Raw genomic sequence first — 18,477 nt, 5'->3', positions numbered from 1 at the left:
TGCAGGACTTTAACACAACAGTATTTATAAAGGATGTTTACACTGACCTTTTGTTGTCATCGTGACATGACCTATGCTGTCTGGAAACTTTTTAAAGTTTAGTTTTAGAAATTTGTTAGAAAAGCAACAATATTAGCAACTGGAAAAATTCTTTCCCCCGACCTCATTTTAAAATATAACTGAGAATTATAATTTACATAAAAATAAAATGTACACAATTTTTTGTATTCAAACCTAAGTCTTTTTTCAACTTCTTTGTTGTGGTGAAATACACGCAACATAAAATTCACCACCATAATCATGTTTAAGTGCATAGTCCGTGGTACGAACACATTCGTAGCATTGCGTGGCCATCGCCACCACTGTCCCTGTTAGCGCATTTCGTTCTGGGAAGTTGAGCTCTGCGCCCATCGAGTAACAACGCCCCGTCACCCCTCCCCAACACCTGGTGCCCACCACTCTGCTTTCTGTATGATTTTTCCTATTCTAAGTATCTCACAGAAGTGCAATCGTGCAGCATCATCTTTTCGTGGCTACTGATTTCTCTGAGCACGAGGTCCTCAGTGTTCGTTCGTGTGCAGCCTGTGCCAGAACGCCCTTCCTCAGGCTGAATGACATTTGATCGCATGTATGCACCACATTGTGCTTATCCATTCATCTGCTGATGGACACTTGGGTTGCTTCCATGTTTTGGCTGTTGTGAGCATCAGCGTACAAATATTTTGAGATTCTGTTTTCAATTCGTTTGAGTATATACTCAGATATGGGGTTGTTGGGTCATACAGTAATTCTATTTTTAGTTTTCTGAGGCGCCTCCACACTGCTTCTCGTAGAAGGCTGCACCGCTTTACGTCCCCACAAACAGTGCACGAGGGTTCCCTTTTCTCCACATTCTTGCTGGCACTTGTAATTTTTGGCTTTTTCATAGTGGGCGTGAGGTCGTATCTCATTGTGGTTTTTATTTGCATTTCTCTAGTGAACAGTGACATGAGCATCTTTTCACGTGATTACGGTCACAGGGATGTCTTCCTTGGGAAAATCTCTATTTAAGTCCTCAGTCTTAAGACTTTTGAGAAAGGCACACAGCCACACATCCAGACCCTTATCCTGGAAGGTGTTCTCATACCCTTTTACCGTCAGTTTTTCACTCCCCATCCCACCTTTTCACAAGACAACTACAGAACAATATCCCTCACGATACAGACACAAAACTCCTTGAAAAACACTAGCAAACTGAATTGAGCTATGTGAAGACTACAATGCAGTTTCATGAGACTTTAAGGCTCTTGTAGCTCTGAGTCTCGAAGGTTTACGTTTTTACACAGACACAAAGATAGGTAACTTTCCCTCCGAGTGTAACTTACAGCAACATGCCGCTTCTGGAAGTCACGGTCACAACATTGGCATCAGAGCCCCATTGTTTTAAAGCTAAAAGACGGCCGCGGCCGGGCCGGCATGCGCGGCTCCAAGGCACGCTGCCTACGCGGCGAAGCAGACGGCGGCGGCCGCTCACCTGGAGGCGTGTAGGCGTCCATCGAGGTCTGCACGACCAGGGACCTGCGCTTGGAGGGCATAGGCACTGCCATCTTCCTTTCTTTGTGTTTCGCAAGCGCTGCCTGAACAGCTTCCGTGTGGACGTCTAAACAGAAAGAGAGCTCAATGACCCCATTGTTCGGGGACGTCCCGAACGCCCCATGCTGGTCTCTGCTCTCTCCGGGCCTGTGGACGAGTTTGTCCTCCGGCAGGGACTGTCACAGTGCACGGCTGGGGAAGGAAGGGAAAGCGTGAACCCGCTGGCTGGGAGCCCGGGCAGAGGACATGCGAGTTCACTTGCAGACAGTTCGCTACCCTCGAGTCTGCATGAACAGCACATGCTGGCTGCACACGGCTCTGTGACGTGCCTTTTCTTAGGGTGGGTGGGCCCTGACCTTTAGGTACTTCTTCGGTCACACCCACAAGTCTCATAACTCCTTCCGGTGCTGAGGGAGGTATGGTCACCATATAGGTTGTCTGCACAGTTTCAGCTGACACTTAACGCGCACTCAGTCCAGGCTAGTCACCGTGGGTACCTGGGGACTACTAAGCTGTCATCCTGACCCCATAACTGCTACTAACTGCCTGATATGAGGCCACGTCCCCGGGCAGGTGCTGGGATGTGAGCAGCTCACACTCCACCGGATAGAGGCAGGCCAGTCGGAAGACAGCAAAGAATGGATGTGGGGACAGGGGCTGATGGAGCAACGACTTCGCTCCAAGACCGGGGCTGCGCTCTCCTCGAGAAGTCGAAACAATAAGGGGGGGTGGGCACGCAGTCAACATGGGGTGTCCAGGGAGAGGGCAACTGGCTCGAGGCCCCAAAGTGCGGGGACAGAGGAGCTGGCAGCGCAAACAGGGCCCGGGGCCGGGCATGTGGGACAGGACAGGGCCTACACGTGGCATGTGTGTCAGGCACTAGGGACCCTACAGGCACAGCATGAGCTGCCTCCACTGGGTGGGGCTATCTGGCTGCCTTGAGGGCTGCAAGTGACCAAGAGTGGGAGCCAGGAAGCCGGGGAAGGCGCAGGCGTGCTTCCAGCCCACTCGTTCCTGGGGCAGCGTGGGGCTCTGGCCTCACGGGCAACGACGCACAGACAGCATGCTTGCCCCAGTCGCCAGTCTGCCAAGGGCATGGCCAAGCTTCCAGCTCAGGCCTGGTGCCCCAGACCCTCCACCTCGAGCCACGCTGCCCACCTGTCGTCCCATGACAGCCCCATGGCACGTCGCACTGGGCCAGTCACAAGCTGCCCACGTCCCTGAGTGAAAGCTGCTTCACTGGGACCCAGCCGCACGTGCAGACAGAGGCTAGTGGGCGCTGATGGCGGAGCCAAGTCGTGGTGACAGCCCATGAGGCCCAGGTGCTAAGCGGGCCTGCTGCCTGCCTGCAGCCCGTCCCGCTCGGACCCCAAGCGTGCTGTGGCAGACTGGGCCCAGGACTCTGTTCTTAAACTCAGATGCAAAGCTGCCGAGTGAAGGGCTTGCTCATAGCCCGAAGCCGAGGAGCTCACCGCAAGCTGGGAGGGCACGTTAATTCCTCGTACCTCGAACACGCTCCATTTCATATATCCCATTTTCAAACTTTTGTATATAATCTCCAATTATAGAAAATGTGCAAGTACAGAGCATTCCCATAAACTTTTACCCACATTCGTAATTGTTCACATTTGCCCCACTGCCTTTTCTTTTTGCTGATCATGAGAAAATCAATTGCAGACACCATGCTCCTCTAACCTACCTATTCCAATGCATGTCCTAAGAACCATTATTCTCTTATGTCTCGTACACCCTCAAAATCCGTAAACTGAACAGTTACACCACTGTCACCTCACGCAGCTGTCCCCGGACCTGCCTGCGCAGCTGCTCCGTCTCTGCAGGGCTCCCGCAGGCACACGCGCGCCGTGCAGGGTCCGCCAGTACCCTGGATGGAGGTCGCCCCCGGACCTGGGGGCTCCTTGCTCGGTGGCTCCTCCTCGCCCAGGTTGTCCAGCTGTTCTGACACCTTGTTCCAGTAAGCCATGGCTTTCGGGAGTCCCACAGCAAGGCACACGGGGAGGACCCCCACGGCGGGGAGCTGCACCGATGTGAGCCTCGCTCGGCGCTGTGCCCTCCCTTCTCGTGCCCCTTCCAGGTCTGGCCTATGTTCGGGAGCTGGTCACCAGTGCAGCCAAATAACTGTCACCACTGTGTCTCAAGGTTATCACTGTAACATGTCGGAGTCCGGTCTCATCTGATACTGACTCCAGCACCAGAGCCTATGACCCTATATCTTTCTTTCTAAAATTAAAGAATTTAATAAGATCATCCAAGTAAAACATAACTTCGAACCACAGTTGGTTGAGACTGACTTATAATCAATCATCTTAATGGAACACTCTTACCTAAATTAGATCCTTCACAAAATGAATTTTACTTGTGACATGATAGAGTCAACTGAAAGCATCTAAAGCTCAGACAGAAGAAGAGCTCATGCCATCCCTGGACCACGCTCCCCGAAAGGAAATCCTTTAAAATGACTAACTTCCAAAACGTGAAGTCAAAGGCACAAATTATGTGATTCAGTTCTTTTTGTTCTTTGTTACAATGGTTTTAAGTTACACTGTTGAAGAGGTTGTTAAAACTGAAGTATCCTATAGACTTTTGCCAGCATGCCATGTCTCAGCTCAGAGGCTTTAAGAAAACTATTTTCAGTTATACTTCTAATTACAAGTTAACTCATAATGAACCAATGAGATCCAAGTCAATCAACTGATTTCACCCATGAATCTGGGGGGTGTTCATCTAATTCGGAAATGAAATGTGGGGTCAGTGATGACACAGGAGAGGTAAGATGCAGCCACGTCACCTGCATGTCTGGCAGCTCTGGCACCACCTACAATTTCCACCTGGGGAAAAGCCGGCATCCATGCTCCCCGAGGGGTGATCTCAGAACCTCTGCAGAACCACCCTCAGATAAAAGGAATCATATCTAATGACCCACCAAACTCATGCTCTCCAGAAAGGAAGCTCTCTGCTCTATTTCACAGCAGGTTTCTGTAGCAAGCGACAGAATATTTCTAGAGATCCCAGGAAAATACAAGCAGATTTGGAGAGCCGGACAAAGGGCGCCTACTAAGGAGAGTCCACAAACCCTGAGGGGACAGGCGGCATCTTATTCCCAGTGCTGCCACATGGAGGCGCACACTGCTCCCCATCTGCTCTGGGTGGCAGCCAGTGACAGTGACACATTGTCCTATCCTTGTCCTTTTGCACTAGTCAGGAGCAGGGGATACACCTGGAATAGAAATACCCTCCTTTAAGCCCAAACTAGTCGTTCCGATCACTTCAGATCTACTGCCAAGTCTCTCCTCAGCCTTTTCCTCCAAAAGACTGATTTTAGGAAAGTAAATCAAAACAACGGCAACAACCCTGACCCCTCTGCTGATCCACTGAGAGGGTGGACGTGCACATGGGGTTCGTGTGGCCCCGAAACCACCACACACTCGCCGTGGTTCGCAGTGCCCAGAGCAGCAACCTGCGCCCTCGGGCCGAAAACGAGGCAAGGCAGCCAGCACCACGGACACTCGCCTCTTCTCGAACCAGGCTTTAAGACGTTCACACCGCCCTTACACACCGTCTTTCTTCTTTTCCCTCAAACTTGGTATTCTTTTCCTTTTCTCCTTGTTTCCTAGCTGATCGTGCTTTGGTCATTGTAACTAAAATGCTTACGTTAAAAGCAGTCTTATTTCAAGGGGGGGGGAACGAACAGTACCAGAAGGCCGCATAAGGAGGGGCAGCCTGGCCCCTCTTTGACTTCCAGCAGCTCTCCCCGGCCGCTCCCTCATGGAAGCTTTCAAAGCTTTCTTTCTTTCCATTTTGTCCCACAATCTGAGATCCCATCTCCCTGCCTGGAGGCTACAAGGACTTAGCAACATAGGCTGTTCCCAGAGCCTGGGGAAATGACAGAATACACAGCAGTCCAGGGCGCGCCCGGAATCTGTGCTCTGCACCCACTGGCTGGAAGCACCGACGGAACGCTTCAATGCCCCCAGCCTCACTCTGATCATCCGGAGAATGGGAACAAAAGCAGAGCCACTAGCTACCCTCCCGGTGGGCGCTCATTAAGACAGCTGCTTCTAGCAACGTTCTGAAGCAGTGGGGCTGGTACCGGGTGTTTGACAAACTGAAAAAGGGATCAGACCCTTGGTGGTTCCCACCTCACCCTCACCCTCCAGAGCCTGACTTCTCTGAGCGGCACCACCAGGCACTGGTGTTCCTCCAAGGCAGGGGTTAACCTGGGGAGAGCGCGTGATACACAGGAAGGTGGCCGGGCAATGGCCCCGGGCATGTGCAGAGCCACCCGCGCCTCCCGTCTGCATCTGGAAGGCGAATCCCAAAAGGTGGTCACTTGGCCCTGGGTCATTTCTCATCACTCACTGTTCATGCACCAAATGAATGTGCACTGAGTGTCTACTGTGGCAGGCTCTGCTCTGCCATAAATTATCTCTTTCTTTTTGATTTTTTTTTTTTAGTAAACCTAGCTAGAAGTTTATCAACTATACTAATCTTTTTTTTTTTTTTTAAACAAGGCAAACCTTGGTTGACCTCAGATTGCAAGACCTTGTCAGTTTATAATCCCTTATTTTTTATGCCTACAGCACCCGGTATTCCCAGGCGGTCTCCCATCCAAGTACTAGCCAGGCCCAACCCTGCTTAGCTTCCGAGATCAGACGGGATCAGGCTTGTTCAGAGCGGCATTGCTGTTGACTGATCTTCTCAAAGAAACAGCTTTTTGGCTTGATTGTCTCTATTGATTTCTGTTGTTTCCAATTTCATTAGTTTTCCTCCAACTTTTACTATTTATTCTCTTCTCTGGATTTATTTTGCTCTTATTTTCCTAGTTTCCTTAGACTGAAGCTTAGATTACTGTCTTTAGATCTTTTTTTTTTTTTCTAATATATGTATGTATTCGATACTATACTTTTACCTCTAAGCAATGCTTGTGCGGCATCTCACAAATTTTGGTCACTTGCATTTTCATTTTTTTTAGTTCAAGATACTTGTAAATTTCCTCTATGACTTTTTCTTTGATCTACGTTATTTAGAGCGTGTTGCTTAACCTCCAGTACTCCCTATGTAGATGTGAGTATCCATTCACCTTCGGTCCACTGAGGAGCCCACCCTTCATCCCGGTTACTGCCCGACTTCTAGCATCACCTCAGGTTCTGTCTCAGAGCCGCATCTCTCTGCTCACGTCACCTGTCTCCAGCTGTGAGGCCACACTTTGCCCTCCGACCTCAGCTCTGCCGGATCGAAGACGGGCTGCTGATTTTGCATCCGTTAGGTTTTCTCTGGTGGTGAGGACTTTCATGCTTCTCCTACACGCTGGCATGGAGACCAGTCTTCATCCTCTATTCCACTTTATCTTTATTAAGTTCTCATTTCTCTTTTCTGTGGATTTATCAATATTCCTTTTCTAACTTTTTAAGTAAAATTCTTATTTCTTCAATTTTCAGGATCTCCGCTTACCTAATATAAATATTTTAGGCTATCGATTCCTAAGTACTGTTTTTGTACACTGCACAGATTTTGACTAATCACTTTCTCACCTTGAACGCAATGGGCTCCTAACATATCCCTGCTTCCAGCCAGGAACCCATCCTGCCTGGCCACGTCACCCTAACTGTCCTGGTGCACCGACATCTCGGAAATGCACATCTGACTGCGCTGGTGTCTGTTTACATGACCAGGCACAGGCACCCTGACTGGGTTCACTTCCATCAGCTTTGGACGAACAGACTGCAACGACCTGTCTTCACCGCATTCCCCACCTCGGCCCCCACTCCCGCACGGCCTTTTCCCTGGAGAGCTCTGTGAAGAACGTCCCACTGTGCTGGCCGCCTCTGATCCGCAGTGCCCTGTGGTCTCAGGAGACTCTTGCCTAAAATGTGGCTAGTGAAACAGAAGAAAAGGAACTTAAATTTTCTTTAATTTTAATTAATGTAAACATAGAACGACCCGTGTGGCTTTCGGCCACTGTGTTGGACAGTGTAGCTCTACGTGAATGGAGCCTGTCTTCCATGGGGAATCATTAGTTGAGTATGTGGTCTGATTTGTACATTCTTCTCTCTTACTCTAATGTAAGAAAAGTTTCTGATTTGTATTGGAATAAATAATTGAGTTGTTCAGAGACAAGACAGGTCACAAAGTTAAGAACCACATTTAAATCAGTAAATTCAAGTTGAATAGAAAGAAAACCCTTGTCAACCTAGAAAATTAAACTTTAGCATCAAAGAAGTAAACTCTTAAGACGCAAACACAATATTTTCTATATTTTTGCCTCGCCTTCAGAGTACAGCAGAGTACTCAGTACACAAAATTATCTGCACATTTGTTGAATGAATATGAGGATACAAGTATTTGTTCCTAGAAGATAAACATTGTCATGAAACAGACTTTAAACTATTGTCAGCATAAGAAAATCAGCCTCAGGAATGAATTCAGATATACAAGTTTCTATTTCATGTTCTCTTAATTTTTTTTTTAAAAGAACCACATTTTTACAAGTCTCATAGCATTAATTCTGTAACCCTGACCCTAAGAATGCTTTACACTCTTAAAAATTGCTGACAACCCTTAAAAGTGTTTGCTTATAGGGGTAATACTTTGACGTTTGCTATTTTAGAAAGTAAACTTTAAAAGTTTTGAAACACAGGACTTTACAGTCACAGTTTCTTTCACTAGCTGGCGGAACCCTAACCTCCCCTCATCAGGCGGCCTCTGGAAAAACCAACTGCTCACTCATGAAAAAACAAGAGCAAAAAGGGCGAGTAACAAGTGGGTGTTATTCAGAAGACAGTTTCACCTCACGGACATCCCTGCTGGGGTTGGGGAACCTCTGGGACCCTTGAGCTCACCATCCTGGTGGAGGACAGGGCTCTGTGACATTTCTCCTGGAGTGTGGGGGGAGGAGTCTGCACAGCTGACCTGAGAGGCAGCTGCCCTGTCCATGTGCACACACAAAATGTAACATATGGTTTTACTGTCTCTAAGTTCATAAAAAGACAAAATATATTGGGAGACGATGCACTGCATTTTGGTTTTAATATTCTTTGTTGTAGTTGGTCTTGCTTGGAATGAAAAACAACACAAATCGCCAGGTTCTCTTTCCTAGAGTTTTTGGTTGGGGGGAACGGGAGCATTTAAAAATAGAGTTTTTAAAGCTCTAATTTAGACTTTATCAAGTAAAAGTAATAAACTGCCTAATATAGAGTTTGACATTTTCTAGATCCTCAATAAACACCTGTTTGTCATTCATCCACTTTCCAAATCAAAGTTTCCAAACAAAGTCATGTACACAGAAGAGAAGGGCCACCGTCTCCATGAACACTATGGAAGGAAGTTCATCACGGCGTCAGGAGGCAGGTTCCAGAAGAAATGGAAAAATGGTGCCAGGAGAGATTAAGTTTGAGGCTATACAGTTGACTAGATTGTGAATTAGGTCAATTATCTAAAAGATAATAAAATTTTTCTTGCTGATTAACTTTACTCATTGAAGCAACCAAAGGGACTCTACTGAAAATTAAGTGGCCAAAGAAATAAAAAACAAAATATTCTTAGGGCCACAAAGCTCTTTTGAATGTCTTAAATCTTCTGAGCTGGCTCAGGAGAAAATAAACCAGAAAATCCTGAAATATGTACACTGGTAACAAACTAAAAGCTAAGGTTTTATACTGTTTTTAAAAACACCATAAGAGCACAGACATCATCACAACTAGGTTATACTGATGACAAGAGAGCAAAGAACAGGGTGGTCAGTGAGACCAGCAAGCGAGCCCTCACGGCGATCCGCGGGCCCTCTTCTCCTTTCCTTGACGGTGGCTGCCATGACATGTGTGTGGGGGGTGGGGTGAGGCCTTGGCACTGGTTATAGAAAATGAGAGCCCCAGCTGATATTTCACAAACGTGTGGAAAAGCCCAATGCATAGGTTGGTCGCACGTGCAAATTAAGCAGTCATTATTCAGAACTGAGAGGAGTGAAAATTTTTAAAAATGAAATAGTGTATATGAAACTCATTTTCTGTGCCTTACATCAAGATCCCCAAGCCCCGGGCCGCAGACCAGTACAGGTCCTGGCCTGTCAGGAACCAGGCTGCACAGCAGGAGGTGAGCAGTGGGCCGGCCTCACCTGTGTGTGCAGCCGCTCCCCAGCGCCGGCATCACCGCTTCAGCTCCACCTCCGATCATCGGGCACTAGGTTCTCATAGGAGCGCTGGTCCTTGGTGCCACAAAGTTTGAGGACCACTAACTTACATGACACTTCAAGGGATGTCTACATGATTTTCCCTAGGGATTCTCTACAAAGAAAGTGAAGAGCTGAGGCAAATTCCCCCAGTTCCAACCTACAGGTGGAAACCAGAGACCATCACCTACGCAGGTACACCACCTGGACACCTCGGAGTCACCTGCTTCCCTCTCTCCCACAGCCTATGTTACCGATTATATCACAGCTCTCACTGAACACGCACAACCTCAGAGATCTGGGACTCCTCCCTTTCTAACTCCCACTCGCCAGTGCCACCTACCAAAGTAATGGTCAACCCCGAACACTGCTCCGGTCATGCCCAAATCTCCAAGTGGGGATCTTCCAGATAAAGTCCAAATTTCCGAGCATCACATATGAAGATCCAACCTCTCCTACGTAATTACTTGCTTTTTCCCAAATGTGCTATGCTCTCATCTTCCATCTGTCTATCCTTCCAAAACTTTTGACCAGGCACTATTTTAGGTGTTTGCATGCATGAATAAACAAAACAAAGACCCTTATCCTGTGGACCCTGCTTTCCTAAGGTAGGTGGGTAAGAAGGTTATGGTTGCTAGATAATAAATGGAGAGATGATAGAAAGATGACTGGCAGGTAAATAAATAGAAGGTTAAGAGACAGCTAACTAGATAGCCAGGGGACTGACACAGGTAGGCAGGCAGAGGACAGATGGACAGATGACTGCCATAGGTAGAGAGAGAGAGATGACTAATGGACAGACAGATAATGGACAGTGTCGGGATGGGAAGTACAGTGGAAACCAATGACCCAGGATGGGGACGTGTAGGGATGGGGTATGAGGTGATGCAGTGTTTTTCCATTTTAACTGGGTGCTCAGAGAGTGCCTCGCAGAAGCCAGCACGCCTGAGCAGAGCCCCGATGGAGATGGGGACCCGGCAGCGTGTGTGCAAGGGAAGACGTCCGGGCAGAAGGGACCGGCAGTGTGATGGCCCGACAGGCTCTGTGTTTGAGAAACAACCGGACGCCCATGTGACTGCAGAGGAGGGCGGTGGAGGAGGACGGTGTGGAAGATGCACGGCGGGGGAGCCGACAGCCCAACCACGTGCACGAAGGCTCAATGGCGGACAGGACTGAGAGCCTGGGAGCTGCTGGAACAGTAGTCACGGGTGGAGGCGTTCAGTGCACTGAGCATAGCATCCTCAGAGAGCACCCTACACAGTGGCATTTGCCCTGGCACCTCATGACCTCCAGGCCACCGGTTGCTGCTCTGGAGACTATCAGCTGGGGGGCAAAGGTGTCTTATTCCCTACAGCCCTCAGCCTGGGCACCTGGGGTAGGATGTGGGGCTCCCGCCACAGCCCCAGGCCAGTGCTGGCCACTGGGGGCACTGAGCCAATCTGAGCTCAGCCTTGGGCCCAACTCAGCCACAGGGAAGGTCTGATCTCAATGGATGCGCAGCAGGGCAGCGGAGGGAGAGGAAACAAAAGGGTGCAGAGAAATGAACTGAGGGCGCCGAGATGCCCGCGAGAAGGCGGCCGCTGGGCCAGGTGCCAGCAGGAGGCCCTGCAGCCTCTCTCAGGGAGGGGGCAGTGTGCGCGGTGGGTAAGGACCAGCGCTGGCTGCTGCCTCTGTGCACCACACTGCTCCCCCTCCCCCACCCCCTACGCGACGCACTGAGAAATCAGACTGGGCTTCATGGGGCCACACGGGGGGGGGGGTCTGATGTCCCTCTGGAGGGCTGTGCGGGCTGTGCTTCTGCGGACCAGCCAAGATACCCCCAAAGCTGCCCTCCGTTCTCCTCCTCAGTGTCCCACTGCAGGGCGCTGGTCCCACACCCTCTTCCACCCTCAAAGACTAGAGGTGATGTGCACAGGTGGATGAGACGTACCTGAGGCCACCACCCCGGCAGCATTAACTTCTCTCAGACTTTCACTGTCTGACCACCTGTCCTTCCCACCCCCTAAAATAACCAGGACTTGCAAAGGTCCGTGCACCTAATCGAAGGCCAGAGAAACATCGAGATTTATCGTCCCTGACCTCTCACATGAGGAAACACCAATGGTGTAGGAACAGACTGTGCTGGGGCCTGATTTCATCTAAATCTAAAAGATAACATAGTTACAGGGGAGAAACAGACACAAGGTCTAATCTTCCACATGCTAAGAGGACAGGTGACAGGGCCAGACAAAGCTAGACGGGCACCTGCTCTGACGAGCTACTGGATGTGGTACCAATGACAATCACGTTCCTGCCTGAACTGTCATTTTCTCATCCATAGAATGAAAATAAGACCACTTGACTACTTTCTGTGAGAACTGAAGATAGTGATGACGTGTCTACCGTACGTGAATCCACGTGTGTCTACAGGTACGTGCGCCAAGTGCTAGCGCAGTATCAAGACAGAGGAGTTGATGGGAGCATCTCACAGAATGTCCGTGCCTCTGCTGTCCCAACGGTTCCAAAGGGCCCCTGAGGCGCCCGAGTGAGATGGGCGGGCTCTCGACAGGCGCTGGGCACTGGCGTAGCTCTGAGGCACGGAGGTGGAGCTGGGAACACATGCCTGCTTTCACTCCACCCCCCGCACCACCTCAGGCATCGCGCTCCGGAGAAGGCCGAGAGCCAGGGGCCAGCAGGGAGGCTGCACTGGGCCTTTCCCAGGTTCCTGAGCGCATCCTCCTCTTGTGCAAACACCAACACTTGATGCCATAAAGTCTCCATCTTCCCCATTCTCCCCCACGGAAAGGAGAGCGGGGCCAGCAAGTTGGCAGATGGCTCCTGAGAGAACACGACAGGAGGTCTGTCCCCATTAGTGTGAGGGTCCGTGGGATGTGGCCCCACCTAGCCCTGCTGTGAGCTGGCTGAGCTACTTTATCTCCTGCAGCCTCAGCCTCTGCTTTTGTGACATGAAAAGGTAGCAAGCACTTCACCTTTTGTTATGAAGATGACATGAAATAACATCTGTGGAAGTGGTTTGCAAAACATAAAGTGATATACAAGTGTTCAGTTCAAACCATTACCATCAGCAGCCACACCTGTCCTGACCATGTCCCAGCAACACTTACCGATAATATCCTTTTAAGAAGTATAAAGAAGCAGAGAAAAACAATCGATATTGAAAAATAGATATTGAAAAAAAAGATCTCTCAAAAAGTAATTAAAATATTAATCACAGTACAAGTTTTCTGATGCTAATTAAATAAATTCAAGCCAGCCAAGCCCAGGTGATGACTACAATAAAACAATTACCAAGACAGCTTCATAAAACACAAGAATAATAAACAGAACAAAAACAATTCTAAGGATTTTTCTTTAAACTGTACTTGAAAAACAGAAGTCACCGAGGTTTAAAAAGAAAAGAATCGTACTAGCAGCCAGGATCATAAAGAGCACGAGCAAACTGTTGGACAGTGACGCCTAAAAGGAATGAGTGGAATTCGGCTCCTGAGAAATTACTTTTTAAACTACTACGAGATTCAAAAGAGCAAACAACACTGTCTTTAAAATGCGCACGTAGTTACTGTTTACAGAATTTCATCGTGAGCGCTAGAGAGAACACATGTGGTGAGACAGGCCGCTGTCGTCTGCAGCTCACACGGAGCGGCACATTCAGACTTGCTCTGCTCCTGCCTCACACGCACGCACGCACGCACACACGCAGCCGCTGCACACACACGCCCACTCGTCCACTGCAGCACCGTCAACACCACAGACCATGGCGTCAGAGACCTCGCGTCCACTCTGGTACCTTACCCGACCGGTAGCGCTCATCTCGTGACCCTGAGGACCTTCGGCGGTGGTAGCGGGAGGAGGAAGGAGTGACCGGGACCCGGCGCTCTGGCGGCAAAGCTTGGTCCACCCCTGGGGTAAGGGAAACAGCAATGTAAGGTGAGGCTGTACGTGGCAGCTGGAGTCATTTAGTCTGTGCACAGGTGCCCTGGCAAATCACAGCCCAGATGCCCCATACCCACAGTCCAGCCGGAGCTCGCATGGGAGAGGGTGCGGGCCAGGCCACGGAGCACGAGGCTGGGGAGAGGCGACCAGCAGGGCGCTGTGACCCTTACAAACAGCACATTGCACCTGTCTGAGGCATCACGGGGAGAGACATAAACTCGGGCACAAGCAACACTGACATCTTCAGGGTTGGATAGAAAAATAATGAAGCCTGAATCACAGAACCAAGTTATGGTCTTTTTTACATAACAAACATAGAGAGGATTAAACAGTACTTGAGAAAATTAAGATTACATTTATCAATGCTACCTTTCAAATAAATCTCCCAGTTTATTTCAACAATATAATTCAGGCAATGAGAATTGAGCATAAATGTCCATCTTTGTTCAGCTCAAATTTCTAGCTCTATGGAACCTTACTACATTTGAAGATAAGTAACTGAACACATGAACCCCAAATGCTGACGTGGTCAGGTAAAATGACCTGATGGGTATGGGTCCACACTGGCCTGAACCTGGCGACCACAGTACCTCTCAAACTTCAGAACTAGAGCATCCAGAGCATCAGCTGGACAAAATGCATCCTGCGGGGCAGATGTAGCCGCCGCAGCGCAGGGACTGTGGACATGGGACGCTGAGCGTGAAGCACGAGCTGCTGCTGCCTCAGAAAAGGACCTGTGAGCGGCGCCTGGTGGGAGGTGAGCTGGAGACCACAGCCTTAACACAGCCCTGTCTGCCCTGGTTCTCGGGATGACTCCGGGGGTGTTACTCATCACCTGCGACAATCCCACTCTTGGAGTTTCCTTCTGCTCTATTGCTGGCGGGCCAGATTCTAAGCAAAATTATTTGTAAATCTAAAATTTTACTTGTATATTATTTGAAAACTACTTGTATGCACTGCCTTTCGTTTTGATAGCTGCTGAGAAGTGAAGTGGCGCTCTGCTGCTGTCATCCTGCACACAAGCTGTTCTTCTCTTGTCCTGTCAGCGTCGCACTTTCTCGCCCCCCGCGGGCGCCGCCGGCGGTGCTGTGCTCCACGGCAGGCCGCCAGGTCTGCTTCCGGCAGGTCTCCCATCGAGGCAGCTCCACCCCCCAGGGGAAAGGCCCATCTCCTGGGCTGTTTGCACCCGGGGCCAGAGCTGTCCTTGCCCCGAGTGCGCACGCTGACTTAGTGCGTTGGCGTTCCGCGCACCGGGCATCTATTTCCCCAGGGAGTGCCCTCTCTGGGGCACGGGTCACCACTTCCTGGATGCCGAGCCCCCTCGACAAGCGAGGAGCCTCACACATCACGAAGACGTGTCACCGCTTCTCTCCCCTTCTCCTGGCCTGGGGCTCGCTCATGTCCTGGTACAGTTCTGGGAAGAACAGCCAAATGGACACTTTCGTGAGGCCAAGGTTACACGGCGCAGCACTCCACTGGGATGTGCACTAGTGGTTCTCTCTCGACCTCAGTCCTGTCACCTGCCAGGCTTACTCAAACCTGTTTCCCAGATGGGCTTCGACCGTGACCTTTTCCAGGCCCCCAGGTGGGAGTGCACAGTCCTGACACACACGTACCCGCTACACAGACAGGTGGCTCATGCTCACCTGTGTGTGGACCCCGCCTGTCTGTCCTGGAAAACTAACAAGGACACAAACAGCATCAACATTTGCAATCCCAGGCTGAAACATGGAGTTTAGAATGCAAGTTCTGAAAAGAAACAAATTTGACAAAAGGAGAATAGCTTCAGCAGGTCACAACGGCAAGACGTTAAAAGACACTAAAATATTGGTGAGCATATCCACTCCTTAACTTGCATCTGACCACCTTGTGAGTGAAATCTGAGGTGGCTGAAGCTACGTTCTGAGAAAAAGCCATCGGTCAAACATGCGACTCCAAAGTAGAGTTGCATGTCACCACAGGGGTGCCCAGAGCGACGGCGCAGGGTCCAGCTGGGCACACACCATGGGGACGCTGACGCACGGGGAATCAGTAGCAGGTAACCATGGCTCAGAATTCAGCGTTGTTGAGGTCTGGCATCTCATTCTCGGGAAAGCCACAGACCAACCAGAGTGTGACCAGCCCCAGGAAGATAGAGGCGCTGGCTGGGTAAGTAGCTGTCCAAAAACGCGGAAGCCAGGCGACAAACATTAGCCCACCTCAGGTGACACATGACAGAGCTCAAGACGGGCTCCTTCCCGCATGGCGGGGGCCAGCAGTACATACCAGGCGCTGGCCCAGCTGCACATACCAGGCGCTGGCCCAGCTGCAGAGCCCCCGGGAACCAAGGCAGACAGCTCCAGGGACAACCTACGCCCCAGGTCCGTTTCCCACCTTTAGACAGAACTGAAAAGAGCGACAACACATCACTGCAGGGGTCGGCACCGCATCTTTGCGTATTAGCGTGCCCCCAGGGCACAGGCGCTGGGGCTGCTGCCGTCCTACGTAGGAGTGTGGGCCTGGATCTGCGCTATGGCCTCCAGCCGGTGCCACCTCGAGCGGCATGTAAACATCTGCTCCTAACTGCCCTTTCTTTGGCGAGGGGTGTCCCCGCCCACTCCCCGGCCCTCCGGTGCTTCCAGGTACCGTCATCACTTAGAGGGCTCTGGCGGCCCCACTGTCTTACCCCGGGTCCTCGAGACAGAGGCCCTGTGCCGTTCCATGCCGCACGCCGGCGCAGCAATTACGTCCCCTGGCCTGGGCCCCTCCCAGGCAAACACTGCCTGCTGCCCCCATCGGCCCCCGGGGCCCTCGCACCCCGTCAGTCCCCGCTTCATCCCAGGCAGGGCTCTGCCTCGCCCATGGGCCTTCCCTGTACCTTGTCAGCGGAAAATGAAGCCAGACCCCTCCGCGTGACCCTCTGTCTCCAGTACCCACCCACCCTCTCCCCGCCACGTCTGCCACTCGGGCCTCCAGGGCCCAGGCAAGCAGAACGGTCACTTGGCCCGAGCTCTGCCCTGTCTTGTCACACTCCATCCTCCAAACGCTCTTCCCTCCACATGTGGAAACCTCGTTCAAGACCAAGGGGAGAGAAGACAAAGAAAGAAGGCGTTTTTATTAGACTGCCAGTCAGTTCTAACAGGCGACTGAGCGGGATCCCCCCAAGACAGTTCCTAATCACATGGTTGTCCCTAAAACACCAACCGACATCTGATTATTAAGTGTAGTCACTTCATTAATGAGGGAAAACCAGACCCTGGACACCAGTGACCCTCACTCTCCTGAGGATAAGAGACAGTGGTGGCCACTCTGACGCAGCACTGAGCACAGGCCACACCTGGAGCCCAGACACATGGCTATTCTAGAAAAAAGTCAGGGCTTCTAAATTCAAATAGTAACACAACAGTAAAAACCTAGGTTTTCAGCATGGTTTAGGGTAAGTGGAAGGTGAGGCGATGGGGACGCAGCACGTGGACCCTCAGCCTTGGCCCACCAGGTGTGGGCAGCTCCGTGGACGTGTCCCGCGGGAGTGACTCTGGCTCCCCGGGCCCTCGCGAAGCCCACCCCTCTCCCGGCCATCCCTCGCATCTGGCGTCCACGCAGCCCCCAGGCGTCCTGGGCTCTGGGTCTTGGTGAAAGCTCCGAGGATTTCTCCACACTTCCGGTCTGTCCACAAACACCTTCTGAAAGGCCTGCCATCCCCCGCACACGATGCCACGCCTCTGCGGAAGCAGCACCACCTAGGGGTGTGACCACACACACCAGAAGCACACAGCATGACCGCTGTGCGTGCGGCTGTGAGGGTCCACTGAGTCACGGGCATGACTACGACACCACAGAACGGGCAGCCAGGAGCCCCGTCAGACGGGACCCCACCCCAGCGGTGCAGCCAGCTCCCACTCCTGTCACTGCTGACACTAGCACAAACCTCTGCCTAACAGCACAAGCCGCTACCCCTTCCTACGAAAATACATTTGCCTGGTCAGGGACTCGACTGGGAAGCGTGCGAACACCTGGGAGCCCTCTGATGGCGTGTGTGCATTTGCACCCGCATCCCGTGTCCTGACACTGGCCTTCGCTCGTCGGAGACATGAGCTCAGAAGGCAGAGTGCACACGTGGTCAGGGTTGGGACGTCATGTTTGTGCAAACACGTGCCAATGCCAAAGCCAGTGTCGCTGTGTGGATGCGTAGCAACCCATGGCCAGCTGCCCGAACTCCACAAGTGTCACGTGGGAGTGGCCTGGCTATGCTCCCTGTCAACCACATACATGTGGGGTGGAGAACCTGACTGGTGATATGCCACCAACAATGACAAGTCATCTGATCAAACAGCCGCCTGCAAAAAACTAGCAACGTCCCTTAGACCACAGAGGGCAGCAAACTGCACGAGGCCTGGGCCCACGGCTCACCTAGGACACAGGTGGTCCATCCTGAGCGGATGAAAGTTCATCCCTGGTTGGCACTGTCAGCAGGTGCGTGCTAAAAGTTCATGTCACATGATATTTGGGCACGGGGAACATCGCCATTCCACTGACAGGCAACCTCGATTCGAACACACACGTTCCCCTGTCTGGGACTGGACCCTGTATCTTACGCCCCTACCCGTCATGAATGAACGGCGCAGTGGGACTCCTGGGACAGGATGCTTGCGCCCAACGCCCCGGTCAGGATGGTGGGAGTGGCCCGTCCCTGGGGAGACTGGACTGCGTGCCCGGCATCGGAGAAGGCTCTCAGTTTAGAGGGAGCGCAGAGCGACTGAGCACACTGGAGAAGCTGCCACGCCATCAGCTTCACCTCCCAGAGCGCGCAG

The 18,477-nt window shown here is 51.3% G+C and overlaps 1 protein-coding gene and 1 non-coding gene across 6 annotated transcripts in view; both read right to left on the bottom strand.

Moving 5' to 3' along the window:
- The window catches only part of DIP2C (disco interacting protein 2 homolog C), a 218,547-nt gene that overhangs the window by 69,078 nt on the left and 130,992 nt on the right, over positions 1–18,477 (bottom strand). For all 5 annotated transcript variants that reach the window (XM_016151738.2, XM_016151753.2, XM_036228243.1 and 2 more), the window contains 2 exons: positions 13,547–13,654; positions 1,514–1,639 (listed from right to left, as the gene is read on the bottom strand). In XM_016151738.2, the coding sequence (XP_016007224.2) occupies positions 1,514–1,639; positions 13,547–13,654 (234 nt within the window). The remainder of the gene's footprint in view (positions 1–1,513; positions 1,640–13,546; positions 13,655–18,477) is intronic.
- Positions 6,162–6,280, bottom strand: LOC118608966. Its single transcript, XR_004953226.1, has one exon. It is a non-coding gene; the product is annotated as a 5S ribosomal RNA (ribosomal RNA).

This window comes from Rousettus aegyptiacus, unplaced genomic scaffold (genome assembly GCF_014176215.1).
Source record: "Rousettus aegyptiacus isolate mRouAeg1 unplaced genomic scaffold, mRouAeg1.p scaffold_m13_p_10, whole genome shotgun sequence".
In the NCBI taxonomy this organism is placed as follows: Eukaryota; Metazoa; Chordata; class Mammalia; order Chiroptera; family Pteropodidae; genus Rousettus; species Rousettus aegyptiacus.
This window is presented reverse-complemented; position numbering and strand designations above follow the sequence as displayed.